Genomic DNA, 25,224 nt, shown 5'->3' on the forward strand with positions numbered 1-25,224 from the left:
TGTGTAACCCTTCCAATGCTGGTCTAGTAAAAAAAAAATGCTGGTTGCATATAATATACTGTAAATAATGTTTTAGAGCAAAGTTGAAATGCAGGGTTATATTCCGCTTTAGGATGTACATTTGTCCCAGAGTAAATGCTCCATAATGTGTTGCTTCCTATGTAGCTGTCAGTTACAGTATGTATTATGACAGTTCTGAACCTATTACTAACAGGTTATGGATTAGTCCATTTCTTCACGGGGGTATCTCAAGGTTTCTTTGATTTTCAATGCACTCCCTAGACAGGACCTATACAAAGATTCCAGCTAGCCTAGTCTCGTGCATACTGTTCTGGCAGTTGGAGAGCCACTGTAATTTGAGTGCACTTTTAGAATTCCCCAAGAGTAGATGGACTAGTCCAAATCTTGACAAGAGGTTCAGAATTGGTAGAAAAGCATACTTACTGTAACTGACAGCTACATGGGAATTAAAGGGATACTGTAGGGGGGTCGGGGGAAAATGAGCTGAACTTACCCGGGGCTTCTAATGGTCCCCCGAAGACATCCTGTGTTGGCGCAGCCACTCCCCAATGCTCCGGCCCCGCCTCCGGTTCACTTCTGGAATTTCTGACTTTAAAGTCAGAAAACCACTGCGCCTGCGTTGCCGTGTCCTCGCTCCCGCTGATGTCACCAGGAGTGTACTGCACAGACACAGACCATACTGGGCCTGCGCTGTGCGCTCTTGATGACATCAGCGGGATCGAGGACACGGCAACGCAGGCGCAGTGGTTTTCTGACTTTAAAGTCAGAAATTCCAGAAGTGAACCGGAGGCGGGGCCGGAGCATCAGTGAGCGGCTGCGCGGGCACAGGATGTCTGCGGGGGACCATTAGAAGCCCCAGGTAAGTTCAGCTCATTTTCCCCCGGCCACCCTACAGTATCCCTTTAAAAATGTATAGTGCATTTAGTTTTTGACAAATTGTATGTGTAGATAAGTATTTATTTAAACTTTTACAGTCTTTCACTATTGTGCACCTTTAAGACACAGAGAATATAGGGGCATCATTTTGGGAAAAAGCTAATTATATTTTTTGTTAGATTTGGAATGACAAAATAGTGTGACATTTTTTGTGTGAATTTTCTTTATTACTGGTTTTGCCTTTTTTTTCATACGTATTTGTGTTCAGTAGGGATGGTTAATAAGATGTTAATGATTTTAAGTTGATGTAAAGCGTATGCAAATTGTCAAATCCAATGCAGCACCATGACAATTGCATCAACACCAAATAATTACCATCTCAATGGCACTGTATTGTACTTAGCAAGTAATGGGCAGTGGAAATTTGCTGGAGCATGTATGAAGTGTTTGTCAACCACACTACTCTTCCTCTCCTAGCAACTAGAGATTTGCTGGTTGTTGGAAGAACAGAAAAAAAATCACAACGAATACCTAATAAATGAGCCTTGTAGTGATTTATGGTGCTTTGTATTTTTGTGAGGAACTTCACTATCTCAGAAATAAGTGTCACTAAAGATATTGGCATTTATATCCTGTTCTGACGCTGCCATAGTGTTATGAGATTGTGCAAATTGTTCTAGAGCTTGTTGTGTTTTCATAATCCTGATTAAATCCTGTTTCTAATTGCAGAATGTTCACCATGCCTCCAGGAACCGTCCTCCTCACTGCCTTGTGTTTCCTTGGGACATCTATCGCTGGGGCACAAGCATATGTCACGTTTTCTCAGAACACCACCATATTCAACCACCTCACCTTGGATACCAACACAGGGACTCTGTATCTTGGAGCTACAAACTACCTTTATCAACTCACTGAGGACTTAAACCTGGAGAAGCAGCCAGTGCAGACTGGACCAGTTTTGGACAGCAAGGACTGTTTACCACCGGTGACCACAGAGTGTGCCCATTTACAGAACACCAATAATCATAATAAACTTCTGCTGGTTGTGCCAAGCCAAAATGAACTGATAGTTTGTGGCAGTGTGTTTCAAGGTATCTGTGAAAAGAGACTCTTGGGATCCATTAATGAAGTTCTCTTTCGACCAGAAAGGCCAGTGGACTCCCAATATGTTGCTGCAAATGACCCAAACGTCACAACAGTTGGGTTAGTTGGGCTGTCTAAGGATGGCACACCTTTACTGTTTGTGGGAAGAGGCTACACAAGTAAAGGAGTCGGTGGCATTCCTCCAATTACTACTCGTAACCTCAATGTGGGTGCTGAACCCCATTCCGTCTTTTCTTATGAAGAAACAGCCAAGCTTTCTGTGGTTGGACGACTTTCAGAGTACAACCACCACTTCGTTAAGGTCTTCACTCATCGGTCCAGTGTTTACTTCCTCTTTTATCGCCGTGACTTAAAATCGCCATCTCGAGAGTACAAGACCTATATCTCTCGTATCTGTCCTGATGACTCTCATTATTATTCTTATGTTGAGTTGCCTCTTAGCTGCCAAATAAGCGATGGTGTTAAGAACTTCAATCTTCTCCAGGCTGCCTACGTCACACAACCTGGAGAAAAGTTGGCTAGAGGAGTTTTGAACACCAGAGGGGATGTTCTCTTTGCTGTGTTTTCCCAGTGGCATGCAACTTCTGGAAAGGTTAGCGAGGAATCGGCATTATGTTTGTACTCTATGGAACATATCGACAAACTAATAAACAGGACCAGAGACATCTGCTATACCAGGGATGGAAAGGACGAGGATGGAAGAGAGGTTGCCTACATAGAATATGATGTGAAATCAAACTGTGTCCTCCTACCTCCCGTGAGTATCACTATGAGCCAATCATTTGTGAGGCTGCTTTTCACAATATGAATGTATGCAACAATATATTTAACAGAGAACAGACAAAATCGGGTCGCTTTAAATAAACATAAAATGTTTCCCCTGGGCCTAAGGCCCTTCAAGACTATTTTCTGGACAAGGGTTAAAGGGAAAAGGAATACATCTTTTAGACTATAAAGTTATTTCTTACAAATATAAGTTTTATCAAGCATTGACAATATACAAAACGTTTAAACTGGAGAGGAACACACAATCAAAGAAGCAACACCTTTGCAACAAGCTCACTATAATATTTAGATGACTGACCTGTTATGATGAATGGGGTCCCCCTCAATTCTTTTTTTTAAATGCTACCACAGGGAGACATCAACATGGCAGTTATTGTTATTCATTTTATTTATATAGCTCTAACCTATTACGCAGCACAGGACAATAAATACATACAATGATACAAAGGATGACACACGTAACAAGATTAAACAACATAGGACAAAGCTATACAAGGCAAACTGGGTACAAAATACATGAGCAAGTGATTTTGGGCTGGTTAGGTAGGCCCAGTAAGGGTCAGATCACACTTGTTTAAAAAATGTATCCGTAGCTCCGTTTTTTTTGTTGTTGTTGTTGTTTGGATCCGTGGGATCTAGTTTGAAAAGCTGAACAGAGAGTCCGGATTTGTAACATTTTCATGGAGCCCGGATTCCCGAGTAGGCAATGAAAGGCAGTACAAAAAACGGATCTCCCTCTACATAGGCTACTTTGCACACATAAACCGAGGGAGAACCGGATTGCCTACTGCCTGCTCCTCCCCTCAGCGTCATCTTTGCGGGCCGCCCCCCCCCATAGGTTACCCCCAGGTGGCCTGGAGGGGACAGCAGCTAGGAAGGGGGGCAGCGGACATAGCGGCAGGGAGGGGGGTTGGACCCCCCTTCCTCACCTGGGTCCCCCATTCCCGCTCCCCCTCCAGCTATGCAGCGAGCGGGGAAGCAATTACCTAGTTCCTTCCTCTGTTCGCCACGTGACTTCTTGCAATGCCCGTCCACTGAAGTGGTTGAGGGCGGCATTGCAAGAAATCACATGGTGAGCGGTGGAACGGAAGGAAGATAATTGCTTCCTCGCTCACTGCATTCTCAAATAGATGCAGGGGGAGTGGGGAAGGTGGGCACCCAGGTGAGGGAGGGGGGGGAGGGGGTCTGCCCCCCACCCTGCCGTGGTGCCTGCTTGCCCCCCTTCCTGGCTGCTACCCCCTCCAGCTCAGCGCCCCCTCCCCCCGGCCAGGGCTGAGGGCACGGTTTTTAAAATGCAAACTGACTGGAAACGTATGTTGCAAAAGGGCAGCATGGATCCATTTGCGTTCCGGTTTTTGAAAACCGGAGCCCAGACTATGGATTGCGTTCTGCAACCGTACCTAGTGTGGACCGAGCCTAATACAAGTACGAGGTGGTCATGGGAAAGGAACACATGATCATGTAGTATATACTAGGGAAGGGAGGACCCTGCTAAAGGCTTACAGTCTAAGGGGAGGGGAGGTGGACACACTAGGTAGGGCTACAAGATGGTCCTGCAGATGCATGCATGCAATATCATGTAAAGTTCCAATCTGTGAGTGAGAGCGGTTTGTAGCAATATCAAGGATCAAATCCAAAGTACATTGGAGTTATGAATCCCTCTTGCATGTATGGTAGTTCTTTGTACACTGGGTAGTAATTCTAGGTAGATAACAGCCTGCCACTGCCAGGGGGCTGACCTCTTATGCAATCCTCCTCAAAGAACCAAACTTTGATATAAATCTACTGGACATTAAAACGCCACTTTGAGCATCCTTATGAGATCTATGATAAAGGTCAGTGTCCACCAGACGTATATCAACTTCAGGTGCAGCCTCAGTGTGTGTCACGTATATCATATTGGGCACTGTCTTTATATGGAGACAAGTTGTCTATATTTCAGTGTATAGGGTGCTAGGGTCCTCAGAAATGAGCGGATTTGAAATGTTGTACTGTATATGGTATACTCCTCTGCCACACAGCAGTCAGGCAGCAAGGTGCATCTCCCAGGCTGGCACTGGATCATATGTTGTAGTATTCCAATATAAATACAAGTTGATGTGAATGATACAGCACATTTGGCTGACTTGAAAATGGAAGCCTGGAACTTTTCTGTATATATGTGTTAATAAAGTTTACTTGTTTTGTAATGGACCTTCTTTTTTTCCCCCCAAAAACAAGTGGGTGTAGTGATCACCCTTCGGGATTGCCCTTTCCTTCACAATCAAACATCACGCATAAAATTGTTGAATCAGGTCTCTGGTGTCATGCCATGTCCCATTTTTGTTTTCCATCATGCTTTATTATCTAAGAATATCTTTTCTCTGATTTTGGGTTACAGGATACTCTTGATGCATATCCATGTGGATCGGACCATACCCCAAGCCCCATGGCCAGCTGGGAACCATTAGAAATGGCCCCTGTGTTCCATAGCCCATACGCCAGGCTTACCTCCATCGCCGTCAGCATAGAAGAGGAGCACACCATTGCGTTCATGGGGGACAGCAAAGGCTTTCTCAACAAAGTAAGTGATAACATTGCTATTGTGGAGTCATCAAATCATTTTTAGAGGAAAAGTACTCACTGTGGCTTGCAGACAAAAATTGTAGCTGCCCTATTGTCTGTAGCTACAAGTTGCTGCTAGTGTGTTGTAGCTACACATTGCTGCGTTGATTAACATAAGCTGCAGCTGGAGATCTTTAGCTGCTCCAGATCTCTTTAGTGCCAGTGCCCAGTAGTGTAGCAATACCACCAGGAGCCCTCCTTTAAAGGGAACCTTAACTGAGAGGGATATGGATGTTTCCTTTTAAACAATACCAGTTGCCTGGCAGTTCTGCTGACCTCTTTGGCTGCATTAGTGGCTGAATCGCACACCTGAAACAAGCATCCAGTCTGACTTCAGTCAGAGCACCTGATCTGCATGTTTGTTGAGGGGCTAGGCAAAAAGTATTAAGAGACACAGGATCAGCAGGAGAGTCAGGCAACTGGTATTATTGTAAAACGAAAAATCCATATCCTTCTCAGTTTAGGTTCCCTTTAACTGCTGTATAAGTTCTTCATTGGTAATATGGTGGTAATGATCACCTCTATGTGTACTTCCAATAATCATTAACCTGCCTGGCGTTCTATTAAGATCGCCAGGCTGGCGACCGGACGTTTTTTTTTTGAATAAAAAAAAAAATATTTCATGCAGCCAACTGAAAGTTGGCTGCATGAAAGCCTACTAGAGGGCGCTCCTAATCCGTACTTCATTTCTTGTTTTGCTTTCCTCGTCGCCATGGCGACGAGCGGAGTGACGTCATGGACGTCAGCCGACGTCCTGACGTCAGCCGCCTCCGATCCAGCCCTTAACGCTGGCCGGAACTGTTTGGTCCGGCTGCGCTGGGCTCGGGCGGCTGGGGGACCCTCTTTCGCCGCTGCATGCGGTAATCAGGTAGCACATGCGGCTGGCAAAGTGCCGGCTTCATGTGCTCCTTTTTATTTCGTGGAAATCGGCCCAGCAGGGCCTGAGCGGCACCCTCCGGCGTCTCTGGACGAGCTCGTCCAGAACGCTCAGGAGGTTAACAGTCTGTTCCTTTTCCCTGCCATGTAACATGGATGATTCATTCTGGGTGCAGCTAGTAGTCACAACTAAAATTACATGTATTTGCGGAATACTTTGACAAATTGAAGCTTGCTCATTTTGCAGCGCTCTTAAATAGACAAAGGCAAGCATTTTAGAGGAACATTATCCCAAGACTGAACTTTACCACAATCAGCAGCTGATACTCCCTACCCATAAGAAATGCAGTATTTACAGTTTCTCAAATAGATCGGGGACATCTGTATTGCTGTGGTTGAATCCACAACCTTTTAGCCTATCGCATTGTTAGTGGGTGTGTTTTTATAGATGATGGCAGTTGGTGTGGTCTGGGTTTTTTTCATGGCTGCCAGCAGTAAAGATGATGACCAGCAGGCTGATGACGGATCAAACATGAACAAATTAAATGGCAAATATGAATTTCAGGATCTATCTTCCATTTTTAACTTTTTCACTTTGCGATTTATTTTTTCCCAGTACTGCAATCTTCTGGTAAACTTCCTCAGTAAGGGGTATGGCCAAATCAAAATCATATCATTAGTGTATACCTTATCACTCCGAAATTCATTAGGTCGGACAGACAATTATTCAAAGCAACTAAAACATTGCAGGATTTGCATGAAGCATGTTGAACAAGATGCAGATTCCCATGTGCTTGGTTAGTCAAATGGTGCTGTGTAGTGTAGGGGCCAGTTTGTATTTATAAGCTTTTAAAAATTTGAGTGTTTTTTTTTTTTTTTTATCAGTCTTGAGTTACAGGTTGCTCCTATGTATGAATTTTAGAGTGATCTATGTTCCTTGTGGTATATACAGTATTTTAAGGCAGTCACTAAGGTAGCATACATTTATTGATTTCTACTGTCGATATCTGGCTGATTTGATCACTCTGTATTGGCTAGAAATAAAAGGCATCTGACAGGAATCTTTCTGATGGTCACATTTATTAGCCATCTATAAGTGTATGGCAACTAATCACTAGCACTAGAAGCTACTCGCAGAGACTAGGCACAAGCACCAGCAACTAGCTGATATGATTAGCAAATGGTTGAATTGGGTACAGCCAAATATAGGCTCAATATCTCTTCCAGCTACCAGCGAGCGTATACATTACATATGCAGTAGTGGTCGAAAGTTGCACTGCAGAAGTGGCAAAAAGGATTTAATGATGTAGACACAGATTTCCCCTCTTGTAAATATTGTAAACAGTACTTTCATTTGATGAATAACACCGTGGGCAATCGTAGATAGCTGTTAATCTTTAATACAACTAGTGACTGTGTAAGTAGATCATCAGTTACATGGAGATATGAAAAATTACATTGTTTCAGCATGTTATTTTCTGGTCATCCACAGATTGCTACCTTTACAAATATGCCTCTTTGAGCGCAGCAGGAAAAAAGGGCGCAGGAGCCCTTACAGATAAAAATGACGCCGTCATAGGCGTCTATTGTAACAGCTGCATTTAGCGGCGTACTAAGGAAATTTGGGCACATGGCGGCTGTCGCTAGCGGGCGGCAAATTTTACCTTATTTGCCTCAAATCGCGGCTACTTTAAAGGTAAACTTGGGCACCCAGAGATACCCAATTACCGGCAAGAGGGGGAAATATTTGCGGACAGCCTTGTGGATACCCAAATCGGCTTGTGGATAACCAAATTGCGGCATTGCATACAGGGCTCTGGAGTCAAATTTGGAGTCAAGGAGTCGGGAGTTGGAGCAATTTTAGGTACCTGGAGTTGGTGGTTTCATAAACGGAGGAGTCTGAGTCGGGAGTCAGATGATTTTTCTACCAAATCCACAGCCCTGGTAAGTAGTAGACTAAGGAGTCTGAGTCGGAGCCATTTTGGGTACCTGGAGTTGGAGGTTTCTTAAACTGAGTTGGAGTCGGATAATTGTTGTACTGACTCCAGTCCTGATTGCGTGGTGGACGCCCTAATTTACCTTCATAGTTGCATATTGCAGCTTTGCGGAGGGGGTAGCTGTAGGAGAGGGATAAAGTATTATGTGCCACTGAAGGGCTTAGGTTTAGGCACGAACAGGGGCATACATTTTGAAATCAGCGCCGGTAGACTTGGGCGCAGGACACAGCCAGTATATGGCTGATCCTGCTTCTGCACAAGTCCGGGCCGTGCTAATTACTATTCCCCCTCCAGGCCGCCATGGATAGTGGGGGAATTATATAATTCGGCTTCCATTGATTGCTGGAGGCCGAATTATTGTGTTTTTTTAAGCAACTTTGGCTGCATCTTCTGACGGCAAGCACTGCGCCGCCAACAGGGTGGGGTCTTGGGGGTTAGACACCACCTGGGGGTTCTTAGGGTTAGACACCACCAGGGAATGGTTCTGTGTGAGGGTAGGGTTAGGTTTAGCCATAGTAAAATATAAGTAAATATTACCAATAATTTACTATAAAAATGTAGCAGAATATCGCTAACTTTTGCAATATTTTACTAGCGTCAGTCCCCCGCGCCCTTTTTCCAGGTGCCTTTATTTCATGTGTGCCTCTTTGAGTACTATATATTCCTGCGTATAAGACTACTTTTTAACCCTTGAAAATCTTCTGAAAAGTTGGGGGTCGTCTTATACGCCGGGTGTCATTGATGCCGGGTGATACGTCCTATCCTGTTACCGCCTCTCAGATCTCCCTGCTGAGGGAGTGCAATCTATTCTTCCATACCGCTCTGATAAACCGGTAGACAAGGAGAGCAGACCAGTCTACTTAAAGAGAAACTCCGACCAAGAATTGAACTTTATCCCAATCAGTAGCTGATACCCCCTTTTACATGACAAATCTATTGCATTTCACAAACAGACCATCAGGGGGCGCTGTATGACTGATTTTGTGATGAAACCCCTCCCACAAGAAACTCTGATACCACGGTACTCTGGGCAAACTGCCACAATGTAACAATGTTCACAGACAGGAAATGGCTGTTTACAGCTGTCTGTAACAGCCAAAACAGCTAGGAGCAGCTACATAACCTGCCCACAGTAAAAATGTCACCATGTGATAAATGTCAGAATGTAAATCTGGGAGAGGAAAGATTTTACGAAGAGCAAACACTGACTAAATCATTTATACATAATTATTGTAAAAATGAAGCAATTTTTTTTATTACATTATTTTCACTGGAGTTCCTCTTTAAGGAGAGTTTACCAATGCAACAAGTCAATTGACTATATACTGTTATATACTGGGTAACACATACAGTACAGCAGCAGTATCTGTTCATACACAGCACCGGTATATGATTTTTTTTATTTTTATTTTAATTTGGTGTGCGTTCGAAGAGGGGTAGTCTTATACGGCGAGTATATCCCAAACTCTATATTTTAACTGGAAGAGTTGGGGGGTCGTCTTATACGCTCAGTCGTCTTATACGCCGGAATATACGGTACTAAAATATTGTTATATTGTCTTTCTTGGGTAAATATGTTTGAGCACCAGATAGCATTGCTTATCCTACTCGCTGTGTGAAAGAATGGCGAGCGGTGAAGCGGGTGACTTGTGATTTGTTAATGACGTTGTTGTTTTCCAGGCTGTCGCTGACCTTCTCCCTGTAAGCAGCTAATTTGTTCTCAAGCAAATTCCAGCAGCCTGTTCACCTGGATCAAATTGTATTATAGCAATTTCCGGTTAACACCAGCAGTGTGAGGCGGAGGAGGGAGGTCTGCAGGGCTCTGCACAGGCTGCCAGTAATGCCAGAGCTGCAAAAGAGATCTGTATACAAATTATATTGAAAATGTGTACTATGAAGCTAGTGCCAATTTAATTTACATACACCACATGGTCAAACCTGAGTGACTACATTAAAGTCATGGCCATATGTGCTTACCGAACACTTTATTTTAAAAACGCGCATTGAAGTGGATTTAGACTGCAACGTTTTTAAATAGTAGGTCTGGAATCTGGATTGGGACAGTCTTCTACAGCTCAACTGCCAGGCCTCAGGGGGTGTAGCCTAGACTGCTGGGCTTTTATAGCACTTCCTCCCCGGCACCAATGCGAGCACAGATGAGTGGCTGTGAGAGGTAGCAGGTGTTGAAGCATGTCATGAGGGGGGAGTAATAAGAGATGCCTCAACGCTGCAACCCAATAATTTCCAGTACCAGGGAGTCAACCAGTCCCCACCCTTTTCCACCTAGGGGTAAATTCAATGCAATGCAACAGCGAAAAGTCTAGGTCTCCACCTGGATTTTTAGGCCAATTAGCCAGTTTATTGCAAGTAACAGTGCAGACCACAACGCTTCAACCAATACGGTCTTTATCAAGTGCTTGACGCTGTTGCATGAGGGGGGAGTGGCCAGTACCATTTGACAAGTGTGGCGGTATGTTGAACACAGTGTGATGAACATGGGCAGTAAAAGTGAGAAGAAAAGGCAATTGGTATGCTGCTACCCTCCTCACTTCTCCCCCTTTCCCCCCTGCTTCTGTTATGGCCTCCATTATTCTTGAAAGGTTTCCAGTAGATTTTGAAGCATCTTCACCCATTCAGCAGCAAGAATATCAGTGAGGTAATGCTGATCTCTCAGTTGGGGCTCCTACTTATCTTAAAGCTGTTCAGCGGTGTTCAGATGTGATCTGTGCCCTGTGCAAATGTCGTAATGCCTGAATCCTCTTCCACAAATGGTGATGGGCATGCTGCAACATTTGGTTGAAGCAAGATGGGCAGAATATGTTGGTGGCAGCCCTCACCTTTTTGGAATTTCCAGAACTCTGTGCCAAAGCCCATATGCAGGTTTTCAGCTACCGGTATCAAAACAGCTGACACTGAATGCAGAAGAGAACCAGTACCAACCTCACTGCTTAGCGCAAAGCCATTATAAAGCCAATCAGCAGTTTGCTGACATGGTTTACCCTGCAGGTTAGTTAAATAGCAGGTGCTGTTTGGTGAGTAAGCATCGCCTTTCCTTGTGTTTGCAAATTTGGGTAGTAGAGGTGGGTAGTTTCCCTGGTAGTGAGGGCACTGGGGAGGGTTGCCCACTCTGCACCCTGTAGTGTAGGGTGCGGTTGGTGATCCCAATCGGTTGCAGCGCTTGGAACTCCGCTAGTATTGCTCATCTCTGTTTGAAGCCACAAGCCATTATACCATGTGCAGAAGAATTTTCATTGCACCTACCTTTCCCCTTTGCCATATTGCATATCCTAGGTACACCTTCTCCACCACTCCCATTTAGCTGTTCCCCATTTCTTGGGAAGCTGGGGTGCTACAGTGATGTAGTCTGCAGAAACAAAAACAAATATCTTGACTGAAGCCCAAGTGTGCTGTCATTGATGGAACTTCAGGAGTCTGGGTGAACAGAATCTGACAGTGGGGGTGGGAGCCCGTCTTTTGTGTTAGGAGGGTGGGGAGAAAAAAATAAAGTGTAGCTAAATGTCTATCATTTTAACCTTGGGATACATTTTGGATGCAACTAATATTTTGTTTATTTACTGCCCCTACTGATCACTTTGCCGAAGATACATGAATACACTGTAATCATTTTTGGAACGTGGGATGTATCTCATGGGGATAAAAGGATAGATTGCTCATTTCTGTGTCTTTAATATTCCCAACTATTCTGTAGTAAGCTTGTGAATTAGCTCAGCTCAATTACGTGCAACTTTAGATAATACTTTTAGCCTGATTATGTCTTTTGTGGGCAAGTCTGAACCACACAAGGTCTTATTTTTGTTTTGTCTTTCCCCGTGGGTGTGTCGGAGGGAAAAAGCACAGCATTCTGTTTTGGTAATTGTGTATATTTAAGTAGACCTGAAACGCTGCCATTAACTCTGCAAATTGAAAACAAACTGAATTATTGTATTGTGCCGGCTGACGCATCTTCCTGGGGAACATCACTTTCAAATGTCTGCAGTCCTCTCTTGTATATGAAATATGATCATTTTTACTCAGCTGTAAAAGACTATTAAAGGTTAAAGTAAACCTGTAGTAGTGGGACACTGCTTTCCTTCTTTGGGAGTAAGATTGTTATCATAAATGATCCCACCAGATTCGGGTCAGCATCCTATTGTTGACTAATGTAACGTCTACCTGGTCTTAATACTGGTCCAGAGACTTGGTGATGGTGTCACCAGAGGGATGGGAACAACATGAGTAGGGTGCGTGGAAGTATGGCGAGGAATGGGCCGCAAGACAGTTAGATCTAGCTTGGCTTCCAAACCAGGAAGTCTAAGCAGCCAAACTCTGGGCTTCCAAACCAGGAAGTCTAAGCAGACAAACTCTGGGCTTCCAAACCAGGAAGTCTAAGCAGACAAACACTGGGCTTCACAGCCAGGAAGTCTAGGCTTGTGCTTATCAAGGCTCAATAGAGCCTGGTTAATGAGAACAGCCAGTTCTAATATGTTGCTGTGGGCACCTGATGTATTTTTCTCCAGTTTTCATTACAATGGTCTTGATAAATGATGTCAAATAACCTTGACTAAGGATGCAAACCGGGTAATTTGACGTCACTGGCTGCATGCTGGCTCATGGACCCCATAAAAAGAGGGATATGAAAGCTGCCACATTTTTCATTTTAAATAACATATATGTCTGTCTTGCTGATTGGCTGCCTCTAATACTTGAAGCGACTGACCCATAATAAGTATGTAGATCACACTGTGGTCAAAAAGTTTGACCACATTTAGCACGTGCTTGTGATATTGTGAAATTCAGACACACTATGGGTGGGATATACACATCCAGTTTTGATTGGCCAATCACTGACTATTACCACCTCCATATAGTATGAGGGCCCACAGAACAAACTGTGCAGGCAATCTCTCATACTGCATTAAAGCGTAAAATTTATCAATCTTTGGCCAATCTAAATTGGATCTCTGTATCGGGCCCTTAACACATTATGTAGGTGAGCTCTCGTACTACAGTCTTAAAGTTGGTCAGTGGTTGGCCAATCAAAATTCAATAACTATGCAACTTAAAACCAAAAGGGTCAAAATGGAGCCAGGCAATAGGCACAGTCATATATTAACGCCGTGGGACAACACGAGGAAGAAACAGGAAGTGAAAAGATTGCCTGGCCAACCTATACTGGGGGCAACTGTACCTAGCTACCAGTACTGGGGGCACCTATACCTGGCTACCTACCTATACTGAGGTTGGTTTTTTTTTTGGGGGGGGGGGGGCTTACCGCAGCTATAACATGCAGTGCAAATTGTCGGGTGCTGTGCGATCATTCCATTACGGGGGGAGGGGGGGGGCACATCCTCACAAGTCTGCCTCAGGCAGAAAAAAGTTTCTGCTTCGTTTCACAGAAATAAATATGGTGGCCTGCTTTTCCCTTTCACTACAGAGCGACCTTAACGACAGCTCAGTGCGGCCAAGCAACTGACTTTATTTCTTTATTTTATTTTTTTATGAACTAAAAATGGTATACTCTATATTTCACTTAATACAGGCTCTCTTTAACTCACAGTAAATAAGCAGCACTTTTTATAACAAAAAATAATGGATTTTGGAAACGCTGACTGGCTCTTTACAGAGTGATGTGAAATGTGATTTCTGTAATAGGTCCGCTTTAAGGATTACAGGCAGATAAATTATAGGGCGCCATTTACTTCTCTGTGGGTAGCTGCGCTCACAGTCGCTGCCCTGCAGCCACACTTACTCCTCTGGTGTGTTATATACTAAATCCAGACCGAAGCTGCAAAGGCCATTTATTTAGCTTGAAATATTGCCGACTGACCCTGTCTGTTTATCCTTTTCCTGGGGTACACAATGGAGACTTGTGTAGGACAGCACTCTGGGTTATGAGTTAATTGCCATATAGCTACCAGTTCCTTAGCCATTCCCAGCACGGTCCCTTGCCTAGGTTGAAAATACGTGCTCCAACTGAATAAAATTCTACTGCTGCCTGTGGGTTTCCACAACTGTTGCGGCAGCGCCATCTGGAGGAGCATTGTGAGACTGAAGGTCCAGCTCAAGGTCGTGATTAGCAGCTTAGAACAGCCTTGTTGAATCTATCTGGAAGATGGATTGTTTGTTACATCGATCTAGGTTAACAGGGAGCAGCCAGCTGAAGAACAGCTAGGGATGTGATGCTGGGCTGTTACAGCCAGTCAGGACGGAGACTGATGTTTTGTTATTTGATCATGTGACAAAACTTTGACATAGCTCATTCATTACATTATGACACCGTGCGTGAAACTTTAGCAGTGTGAGAAAGGTGATACTGTAAGGTGGTGCATCAAAGTAGCACTGTAAGTTGTATGTATTTTGGTGTATGTGTGTGGTTTTTAAACTGATCAGGCAAAGATCTCCTAAAATGGAAAATTACACTCTCTGCTCTAAGGAGAATTCATCACAAATCCGCATTAATTATAATGTTTGTCTGGGTTTACCCTCCTGGAACGAAGCTTTGCCCTATCAGATCTATATATTGTTTCTTTTCAACTGCAAGGACCTCCACTGTTGATTACTGCCTGACTTCTGAGCTTTTCTTCTTCCTTTGCTGATAACTGAAAACACTCCTTGAAGTACAAATCAGTTGTTTTTTTTTTGTTTTTTTTTGCTTGAGAGTTATAGAAGTACCCTGTATAAATATACTTACTATATCTTAACTTTCTTTGCATCGTATAATAAAAAACGAATGCATGGATTAGCTAAATAATGACTAAATCTGAATACAAAGTGTAATAACTACTAAAGGTGGTAGAGGGACAAATGTTGCAAAGCTATTTTAGGCGATTCAAAAATGGGGTAATAAACACTCTCTAAAAAGCCAGTTTATCCACTCAAACTGGTTAATCTGTACAGAGAGACAAAAAAAAACACGTTTCACCTCCGCTTGTGAGAGCTTTGTCAGGGGTACTCAAATGGAGCGCACGTTCAATACATTGGATTAAAACACGTAGGGCTGTTTTCCGCTGAGTAATGTGATTCGGTACCATTGCTCCCATTTTCCACTGCAATGATTTCTCCGCAATTTTTGTTAGATCCGTCAGTTGTAATGGAACCGCACCGATTTGTGGTGGTTTTACGATTTCCGATGGGAGAAAAATAAAACAGCCTTAGAAAAAATATTTTGAATTGCCAAAATTGCGAAAACATTGCATAGTGGTGCAATCGCTTTGTGATTTTTTTCCTGTGTTCCTGCAGTAGGAAAGACTATTGCAATCGGGGGAAAAGAATCACATTGTTCTAGTGGAAACATCCCCTCATGGTTTTCATATGTCAAGTGAGTACTTTGTGATTTGCAATCCAATAGCGACCGGAATCGCATTGCGAAATGTTGCTAGTGGAAAAGAGCAGCGACAATTTTCAGTCACATAAGTGTAGGCTTGCTTTACAATAGAAAAAACACCGCTCTACCTCCAACCCAGACAGAGGTGCTGGAAACCATATGGCAGGAACAGAACCAGGGTAGGATGAACTCCGCACACTCACAGGTATAAAAGTCTAAGGGTTTTTATTTCGGAATCACAGATACTGATTTGCTGTATCTGTGATTCCGAAATAAAAACCCTTAGACTTTTATACCTGTGAGTGTGCTGAGTTTATCCTACCCTGGTTCTGTAGGCTTGCTATACACCAGTGGTTCTGGATATAAGCCAGACTTCAGTGGCATAAAGAGATAATTTGCATATTCAGGAGTGATGCATCGTAGGAAACCACCGTTTCTCTTTTTAAAGCTGAATAATCGCAAATGTCTTTACAAATACCTTCTGTTTTAAGAAGGCAAATTACACTGAGCAAAAGTCACACAGGGCCGTATTTAAGCCAAGGCCACAGACCATGGCCTAGGGCACCACAGGATCAAGAGTGGGTGGGCAGCAGTCTTTACTAGGGGGAAAAAAAACACATATATCCAGGCACATCGCCTTTAGTTAGGACTTTGAATAAGTTATTAAGGAAAGTGAGGTGCTAAAGGGGGTGTGGCCAGAAAACAGCAACTCTCGCATGCAAATGTTCAAACAAATGCATTCACAGATTCACTCATCCAGGCACCACTGTTATCCCTACAGCTAAGTTAAAAGCCGGGGTCTTAGTTGACAGAAGAATGCATTCTTATGCTTAGTCACCTACACTGCGCAGAAGTACCCAGGTAAACATAGGTGTCCTAACTCTGGCCCTGTAACATGCATAGTGCAGACATGCAAACATTCATTGCATCAAACCTATCTAGGGATTAGGAGCACACATCCTGACGTCCTCTCCTGGGACAGATAGCGCATCTTACCAATCGCACAAGGGAGCTAACGTAATGTATCCATGCGCACCATGCACATACACCGGCATAAGCTGTGTGCATGCTGAAAGTAAAAAAGACACATACTAAGGTGAAGGGAAGAGTCATCTTGCTTACCTATACTGAAGGAAGGGGGTTATCAGGCTATCTATATGGAAAGGGTCATATGGCTTCTTATACTAAAGGGAAGGGGGGAGGGGTCATCAGGATACCTATACTGAGGAGAAGGGTGAGTCATCAGGCTATCTAAACTGGAGGAGGTGGTGAAGGGTCATCTAGCTACCTATACTGGAGGAAAGGGTCAATGGGCTCCCTATACTGGAGGGGAGGGGGAAGGGTCATCTGGTTACCTATACTGGAGGGGGGGGGGTAGTCATCTGGCTATCTATACAGAAGGGGGCGGCCGCTGACAGTGGCCTTGGGGGTGGTAAAGAGTACAAATCCGACCCTAAAGTCACATAAGTTCTCAAGCCTCGAAACTCTGTAATTTTGTTTATCCCTAAAATAACATTACCGTAATAAGAATCCGAACATTTGTACTGTATAGTGCTTTTCTCCTGTCTGACTCAAAGCACTCAAGAGCTGCAGCCACTGGGAATGCCCTCAAGAGGCCACCCTGCAGTGTTAGGGAGTCTTGCCTTGAACTCCTTACTGAATAGGTACTGACCCTAGCCAGGATTCAAACCCTGGTCTACCATGTCAAAGGCAGTGTCCTTAACCAGCACACTTTCCAGCTGTGACCTGTGACTGTGAACATTAGAACCTTGACCACTTTCAGTTGTGTACTGTCAGTCACTTTATATTCAGATTTATTCAAATCCCTTCAGCTGAAGACAGTTTTAAAAAATGCAGTTCAGGCAGTTTAATAATAAATAAAAAAGTGTTTATGCTTTTCACAGACCAAGTAGTAGTTACCTTTGCTTAATAGACCTGCTCTGCTCTTAGCTATATGCAGTTATTAACTGTTTGTTCAGTGTCTTTCATTGTAATCATTGTATTCTTTGGTTTGTTTTAGGTGTACCTTGGAGGGAACAATGATGCCCGGCAGTATGCCTCCATTCCCACTTACTCAAACTCTGCTGTTTCCAGTGATCTGCTGTTTGACCAGCCCCAGAAGCATCTGTATGTCATGACCCAGTCCTCGGTAAGATGCCAGCAATTAAAGTGACACCGAAAGTGAAAAAAAAAAAGTTTGATGTAATGATTTGTATGTGTAGTACTGATAATTAATAGGACATTAGTAGCAAAAAAAAAAAAAAAAACTACTCCTATTTTAATGTTTAGTTGTTTTTTTGTTTTTTTTTAACATTGCATACTTCTGTCATATTTGCAATTACAAGCCACACTCTGTATTGTAAACTATAGCACAAGCAGCGTTAATGACCCTTTCAACTACCCTGCAGTAAAAATCTTATCTAAATCTGTCTCTGTTTCTTTGACTCCAGAAAACAGCAACCCAAGCTCAGAGAGGCTCTTTTCCATAAATAACTAAAGATCCTTAAAGCCCCATCTACACGATACGATTCTTTGTGCGATTCGATTACGATTCTATTTACAATCCGATTAAATCAGACATGTCCGATTGGGATTCGATTTGCCATTGTTTTGCAAATTGAATTGAATCAAATCCTGATCAGATCATGTCTGATTTAATTGGATCTGAAATAGAATTGTAATCGAAACGCACAAAGAATCGTATCGTTTAGATTGCGCTTAACACTTCCTGTATTGGAAAAAATATTAGACTTCTATCTGTGCTACTAATGTTCTGTTTCTAAAACCCCATCTACACGTTACAATTCCACGTGCGATCGATTAAATTAGATTGGATCAAATTTGATTGGATTGATTAAATCCAACATGTCCGATCGGGACTCGAACAATAGTGTGGTCAATTTTGCATTGATGACTAACCAAAATCAATCACACCATCGATCTATTCCCGATCGGACATGTCGGATTTAATCGATCCAATCGAATTCGATCGATCTGGGGTTGTAACGTGTAGATTGGACTTTAGCTGTACCACACATACAAATCATTATCTCATGTTTATTTTCACTTCAGATTACCTTTAAACCATCCATTCCATTTCTGTATATGTTTTCAGCCATTGACTTTTAAGCTGAGCATACACTGAAGAAAGTCTTTAATAAAATAGGCCATTTCAGTTCATTGTTGCATCAAAGTATCCTTTGGTCATTGGCTAGGAATCTGATATGATGATGCCGCCTGGAGCACATGAGGGCTCCAGGCGTGAGCGGTTGACTATTTAATAGCTTTGTGCTGTTTCAAGAGGTACAACCCCAATGACGACAGTGCAGTCAGTATTACTTGCTTAGTTGCTGCCAAAATCTTCTCCAATATTGAATAAAATTGGAAGAAAAAATACGGTAAGAAATATCTGGTAGATATCAATCATTTTACATGATCTTCCAGAATTTAAGTACGTTATGCTTATTAAAGCTAATTTAAAGTGGAAAAAAAAAAAAACTTTAGATAAAGGACTGTAAAGGTGGCCACACATGATACAATAAAAATATCAAATTTTTACGGCAATTCTAGAACTATCAGTTCTACAGAAAAATGTGAATTTCAGGCTTTTTTTTTTTTATAAAACTAGATTGGGAGTAGTGGAGGTCTCTGTACATTTTGTTCAGAACATTGAATGATGTAAGGTTGTCAATTTCTTGATTTATAGACCCAAGCAATTTTTTCAAAGTTTCCAAACCTTTTTTTCCTTCATTGGGAAAAAAATGGAACACAGGTAAAGTGATTCAAATTGGTGAGATTTTTTAAATGTTACAGTCAGCCAGAAAAATTCATTGTACTTCTCAAATTTAAAAAGAAATCTGATAAATTGTATCCTGTCTGTGTCGCCACCTTAAAACTAATCTTAAATTTAATATTAGCCGGTTGAGTTGGCACTTCAGTATAAGAATAATTCATGATGATCTAAAAATTTCAAGATTGCACAGTTATGGCCATGTTCTCCCCAACTTTCATCAAATGTAGCTGTGTTTTACCATTTTTAGCAAGTATAGTCACGTTTTTTTCAGACTCTTTCTGGTACCAGCAATTCTTCTGTTGCGACCATATCTGTCATGTTATAACTAGAAGGAACCCATGCAGGAATGGAAAACTAGGTCCTGTTACCATTGGAGGTGGACATATGCAGCAGTGGGTGAAGGTGGGCAGTTATACAATAGTGGAACTCAACCATATGTTGACCCACATTTGTTTAAAATAAAATACAAAAAACAAACTGCTTGACTTGTAGCCAAAGATAGAGAATGTCTATCAACAACAGCTTTAAAAAGAACCTTTGAAGATGACAGTTGCCGATCCCAGCTGAGAAGCCCAACCCAACTTGGTAATGAAAAAGACAAACAAACAAGACCTTCAAACCCACCCACGTCAAGGTCTTCTCACATTCCTCATGTAGCAAAGTTACTTTTTGAAGGAGACCTCCATGACATTTAACTAAATTTGTATTTATTTTGTATTTCAAGTTTTCTTCTGAATGTTTTTCTCACTTTCAGCAGTTATCAGCTGCAAACTGTTTTAATATTCCCCGAAGTGTCTTTCTAGTTTTTTGTCTGACTACCTGCCAGGAGGTCATCACATCATCCCATGTTTTAAAGCTTTTATAGACATTTGTAGACAAAATGGGAGGAATGGGATAGTTTGTGCTGGACTGGAAACCAGGGCTGTGGAGTCGGTACAAAATCATCCGACTCACGACTGACTCCTCAGTTTACAAAACCACGACTCCGACTCCAACTCAGACTCCGGGTGCCCAAAATTGCTCCGACTCCTCGACTCCGACCCCAACTCCGACTCCACAGCCCTGCTGGAAACTGGGCACTTTCTGCGTGGAAGAAGTTACTCTTAGACCAATGAGAATGAGAATGACCCCGCCCCGGCTTTTCAGAAGCCCTGACTATTATCTGAGAAAGCAGTCTAGAAACTAAGCAGAGAGGCGTCATAGGGAATTAGAAAAAAATGCAACTAACTGTAAAATAAAAATGACTGATACAGGGCCAGTATCTCCCAGTAGTGATCATTCCATAGTCGCATGAAAATACACAATTCATTAGTTATGCACACATTTCACAGCAGCACTGTCTGGAGCACACTAGGAGAGAGAGCCCAACCCTTTCAAGCTTCAAGGTGGCCATTGATACAATTCCATAGCCGATAAATTGTTCCTGATAGCCTCGGAAAAATGGAAATCGATCGGAAACAATGGAAATTGATCGGAAACAATCAGTCGTGTCCATTAACGGCCAAATTCCTGCTAACCAATTTGATCAGATTAATCATAATTAAGAATCGATCCATTTTTCAGATAGATTTCATCAATCTAATTAGGTAGCAGTAATTCGGCTGTTAATATCCACAACCAATCTTTTCCTATTGGTTACTGTGGTAATTAAAAACAATCAATTGGCCGGGGGTTTTATCGTCGGTTGTCACCTTAAAGCAACACTGAAGTGGGAAAAAAGTTACAGTAGATACCACTGTAGAGGGAAGCCTCTGGATGCTGTGGACTATGTAGAAGCTTCCCTTTACCGAGGTTAGTATCCAACTTTTTTTCTCACTTCAGGTACTCTTTAAAATATAAGGGTACTCTTTAAAAAGGGTTGTGGTATAGAAATGATTGGTAAAGCAAGCTGTGGTGATGGTGTGGTAGTTGTACTCTTTCTTGAAAAGTGGAAAGAAATTCCAGATGAGGGGGAGAATTTGAGAAAGGTCCTGTTGGTTGAGAACAGTAAAAGACAAACCATGTTTGAATGTATGAAATTAAATGAATTGCAGAAGTCATTGTTTTTCACTTTCCAATCCAGTAACAACTCTCTAATTTCTTCTTTAAGACATGAGAGCTAATGGAAGTTTTTCTTTTCATTTCAGATAACAAAAGTGCCCCTTTCTGAATGTTCCCGACACACTGATTGCGCCTCATGCCTGGCCGCAAAAGATCCATACTGTGGATGGTGCGTGCTGCACGGAAAGTAAGTTCCGCATTATGAAAGCAGTTGCTACTTGTTTTTGCTGCTGTTGCCAAAAAGTTTCCCCGTAAACGAAATAGTCAGTCCAGCAAAAGAGCAAATACATTTACTCATTTTAGGGTATGCTTTTTCTGTTTCTTAACATGTGCATTTTCTCTCTTCCACAGATGTAGTCGGCGATTTGAGTGTCTGCGCTCCGGAGAGAAGCACCAGTGGCTCTGGGCTCACGATATGAATCAGAACTGCCTGACTGTCCAGTCTCTAAGCCCAGCGAATATCAGCAAAGAGGAGAAGAGAAATGTAAGTTCATCTATAGCAGTGGAACTTCTGTATGACCTGAGGCATTGCTCACTGTGCAGTAAGCATCTGGGGATTTAGTCAAAAGCAGAAATGAAAACTTAGAGAACCTGTACTACCTTGGGAGGGAGAATCCAGCGCTGGCTCCCCCGAAACCTCCCCTGACAAACTTGACAAGCGCTGATTTATTTACCTCTCCCTGATCCTCTGCAGGCGCACTAGCGGCTCTCAGTTTGGGTAAGGCGGAAATAACCGAACCAGATTGAATCCACTCTACTGCACAGGCACAAATGACTCGGGCCTGCGCAGTAGAGCGGATCCAATCGGGTTCGGCTATTTCTGCCTTAATCCAAACAGAGAGCCGCTAGTGCACCTGCACAGGATTGCGGTAGTTAAATATTTACCTAGCTGCGGTTCGGGGGGGCTGGATTGCTGGGACATTGGAGAACGGGGGAAGCCTCGTTATGATCCAGAGGCTTCCCCCTCCCAAGGTACTGTAAGTATCTCCCAGAGGTTTTTTTTTTTTAAATTACAGATTCTCTTTAAGTTAAGGAGCCCGTACATTACTCAATATTGCAGCCCGATCTACCTTCCAGATTCAATAAAAATTATCAAATCAGAGAGAATTGGTGCCGCAATATGACCACCCGAGCGATCTTTTAATCTGATTTGAACCAAAATCTGTTGAAAGGATCAATCAGGAATGCTGGCAAAATCTAAAGGTGCGTACACACACACACTACTATAAGGAACGACGGGTCCGTCAGACCCTCCCGCTGGGCGAGCGTTCCAGCGATAGAGTGTGTGTACAGTCTGTCGGCAGACTGATGACACTTTCTGAACGAGCCGCTCATGTGAGCGGATTGTTGAGAAACGGTGTTATCAGTCTGCTGACAGACTGTAAACACACTCTATCGCTGGAACGCCCGCCCAGCGGGAGGGTCTGACGGACCCGTCCCTTATAGTAGTGCGTGTGTACGCACCTTAACTCACAAGGGCACGACTGGTTGCACATCAGTGTAAAGTCTCACCAGGAAGCCAGGAGTCACGCTGGTGGAGAGGAGACTTTACACTGAGTACAAGCACAGGAAGGGCGGTCACTTATACATTTCAGGGCGGTCTGGCAGGCAGCAGCGGCATGGCGATTTCCAATAGAGTTCATGATGAAATCTATTTGGACATCTCTGTTTAGTGTTTGGGCAGGCAATAGATCCCTCTCTGAACAGATTTGATCAGAGTGGGATCTATGTAATGATACATCTGGCCATACAGTGTTGCATGGCCACCTTTAAGCCCCATCTACACCATACAATTTTTTTGCCTGATTCATTGATTCGATTCAATCCGACATGTCCAATCGGGATTCTATTCAGTTTGCCATAGTTTTGCAATGGCAAATTGAATCAAATTGAATCCCGATCGGACATGTCGGATTGAATTGAATCAATGAATCGAATCGGCAAAAAATTGTATGATGTAAATGGGGCTTTACGGTGATTAGAAACCAATCAGATGCTTGTCTTGTCATCTGGAACTAGGATACTGGTGGCTGGAAGCCAGCTGGTTGCCACAGGCAGAAATAGTTAACTCCATTTACAGTGAACAAGGCCTAAAGCTTTTAGACAACATCGTTTGAGGACAACTATCACGAAAAATCATAAAATTGGGAGAAATGTAAATTTATATGTATGTATTTAAAATTTTAGATTTTTTTTTTTTTTCGTGATAGTTGTCTTGTAAAGACAATGTTTATCTTGGGCTTCAGATTTAGGGCAATGCCAGTCGTTACCACCTGCCATCTTTAGCTGTTTGAAGATTCCATTTTTGAAATATCCCCATGGTAACCAGGTCTATACCCCTCCCACAAATCATGATTTATGTGTCACTGTCACCACGGTGGACATTCCAGTAAATTCTCCCCCCCCCCCCCCCCACCCAATCATGGAGAGTGCATGGGCAAAAAAGGACGCCATACTTCACCTTTGTAATGACTGAGGTAGCTGGAAAGACCTGGGAAAATTCCTGACCTGGGATCAGGAAGAAATCTATAAAGCTAGCATGTGATCTGGCTTTCCAGTACTCAAACCCAACTTGGACATCATTTCTGGGTGGACTTCCTAAGAAGCTGAGCAATGTAAATCTGTGTAATCTCTGTTGATCAGGTGCAATCTTTGCTAGATTTGGCTGCCACATATATGATTTCCTGCCCCCATACTGTGAGTAGAGGTTTGTAACCTGGCAGGATTATCCCATATGAAAAAGATTAACAAGAGAGATTTAGGTAGCTAAGAGGAGATTAAAGGATGGAAAACAACCCTATATGCGAAGTCCATTCTTCCCGTCTTCAGAGAGATCAAAGGTGGCCAAACACAGTTCAGCATTTCTAGTACAGTCAATTAGTGTGCTTGAATCTGCTAATAGTATAGCACCCCAAAAACTGTTCATTTAATTCCTCTATCTATCCAAAGGGCTGTTACACTCCACAGTAAACGTCCATTTCAGCTGGCAGGGGGAAGAGCAGCAGGCGATCGAATGCTGCATCCAAAAATGTAATTCTAGTATTTCAAATGATCCTTGATGAAATGTATTTTGCTGAAATCTAATAGCGGAACAATCACTTTCTTGATCAATTTCTGATTGAGGAGTGATTGTTCACTCATATCATCAACCCATTTGTGGCTTTAGTTTAATCCACTGTCTTAAAACAGGAGCTCTTTGCGGCACATTGAAATTGTAATCTTTGATGAAACTGTAAAGCAGAGGGGAGCAGGGGAGCTGCTGGGCCCAGAGCTGTTAGGGGTCACCATTACTAACCTTCCCTTCCTCCAAAAAAGGGGTCTTTCCTCAGATCAGGTGTTTTTGTGGCTACACTTGTTATGGGTGTGAAAACCATGATGGCCACACTTGTTTTATAATCCTTGCAAGATGGGCCTGCAGGCTGAGGGTCACCAAGGGGAGGGCTATGAACATTAGTGGAGGGGGGCGGGGGGTTAGTAAAGCCACTGCTGTAAAGTCAGTAGTAACACTCAGCCATGCTCAGGCACAAGCCATAAACAGAAGTAAACGACTCCATCATGCCACATATAAGGCTAAAAAGGTGCCACAAATCAAGTTAATTTAAAGGATATCTGAAGTGAGAGGTATATGGAGGCTGCTATATTTACTTCTTGTAAAGCAGTACCAGTTGCCTGGCAGCCCTGCTGGTGTATTTGGCTGCAGTAGTGTCTGAATCACACCAGAAACAAGCATGCAGCGCTGCGTAATATGTTGGCGCTTTATAAATACAATAAATAAATGCAGCTGATCTGAAAATGTCAGAAAC

General features: G+C 42.9%; 1 protein-coding gene across 5 annotated transcripts in view; it reads left to right on the plus strand.

The window, feature by feature from the left end:
• Positions 1-25,224, plus strand: part of PLXNB1 (plexin B1) — a 319,785-nt gene that overhangs the window by 218,702 nt on the left and 75,859 nt on the right. For all 5 annotated transcript variants that reach the window (XM_068254005.1, XM_068254008.1, XM_068254007.1 and 2 more), the window contains 5 exons: positions 1,627-2,758; positions 5,168-5,350; positions 17,609-17,737; positions 21,508-21,608; positions 21,773-21,905. In XM_068254005.1, the coding sequence (XP_068110106.1) occupies positions 1,628-2,758; positions 5,168-5,350; positions 17,609-17,737; positions 21,508-21,608; positions 21,773-21,905 (1,677 nt within the window). In that variant the 5' untranslated portion in view covers position 1,627. The remainder of the gene's footprint in view (positions 1-1,626; positions 2,759-5,167; positions 5,351-17,608; positions 17,738-21,507; positions 21,609-21,772; positions 21,906-25,224) is intronic.

The sequence above is a fragment of the Hyperolius riggenbachi genome, chromosome 9 (genome assembly GCF_040937935.1).
Source record: "Hyperolius riggenbachi isolate aHypRig1 chromosome 9, aHypRig1.pri, whole genome shotgun sequence".
In the NCBI taxonomy this organism is placed as follows: domain Eukaryota; kingdom Metazoa; phylum Chordata; class Amphibia; order Anura; family Hyperoliidae; genus Hyperolius; species Hyperolius riggenbachi.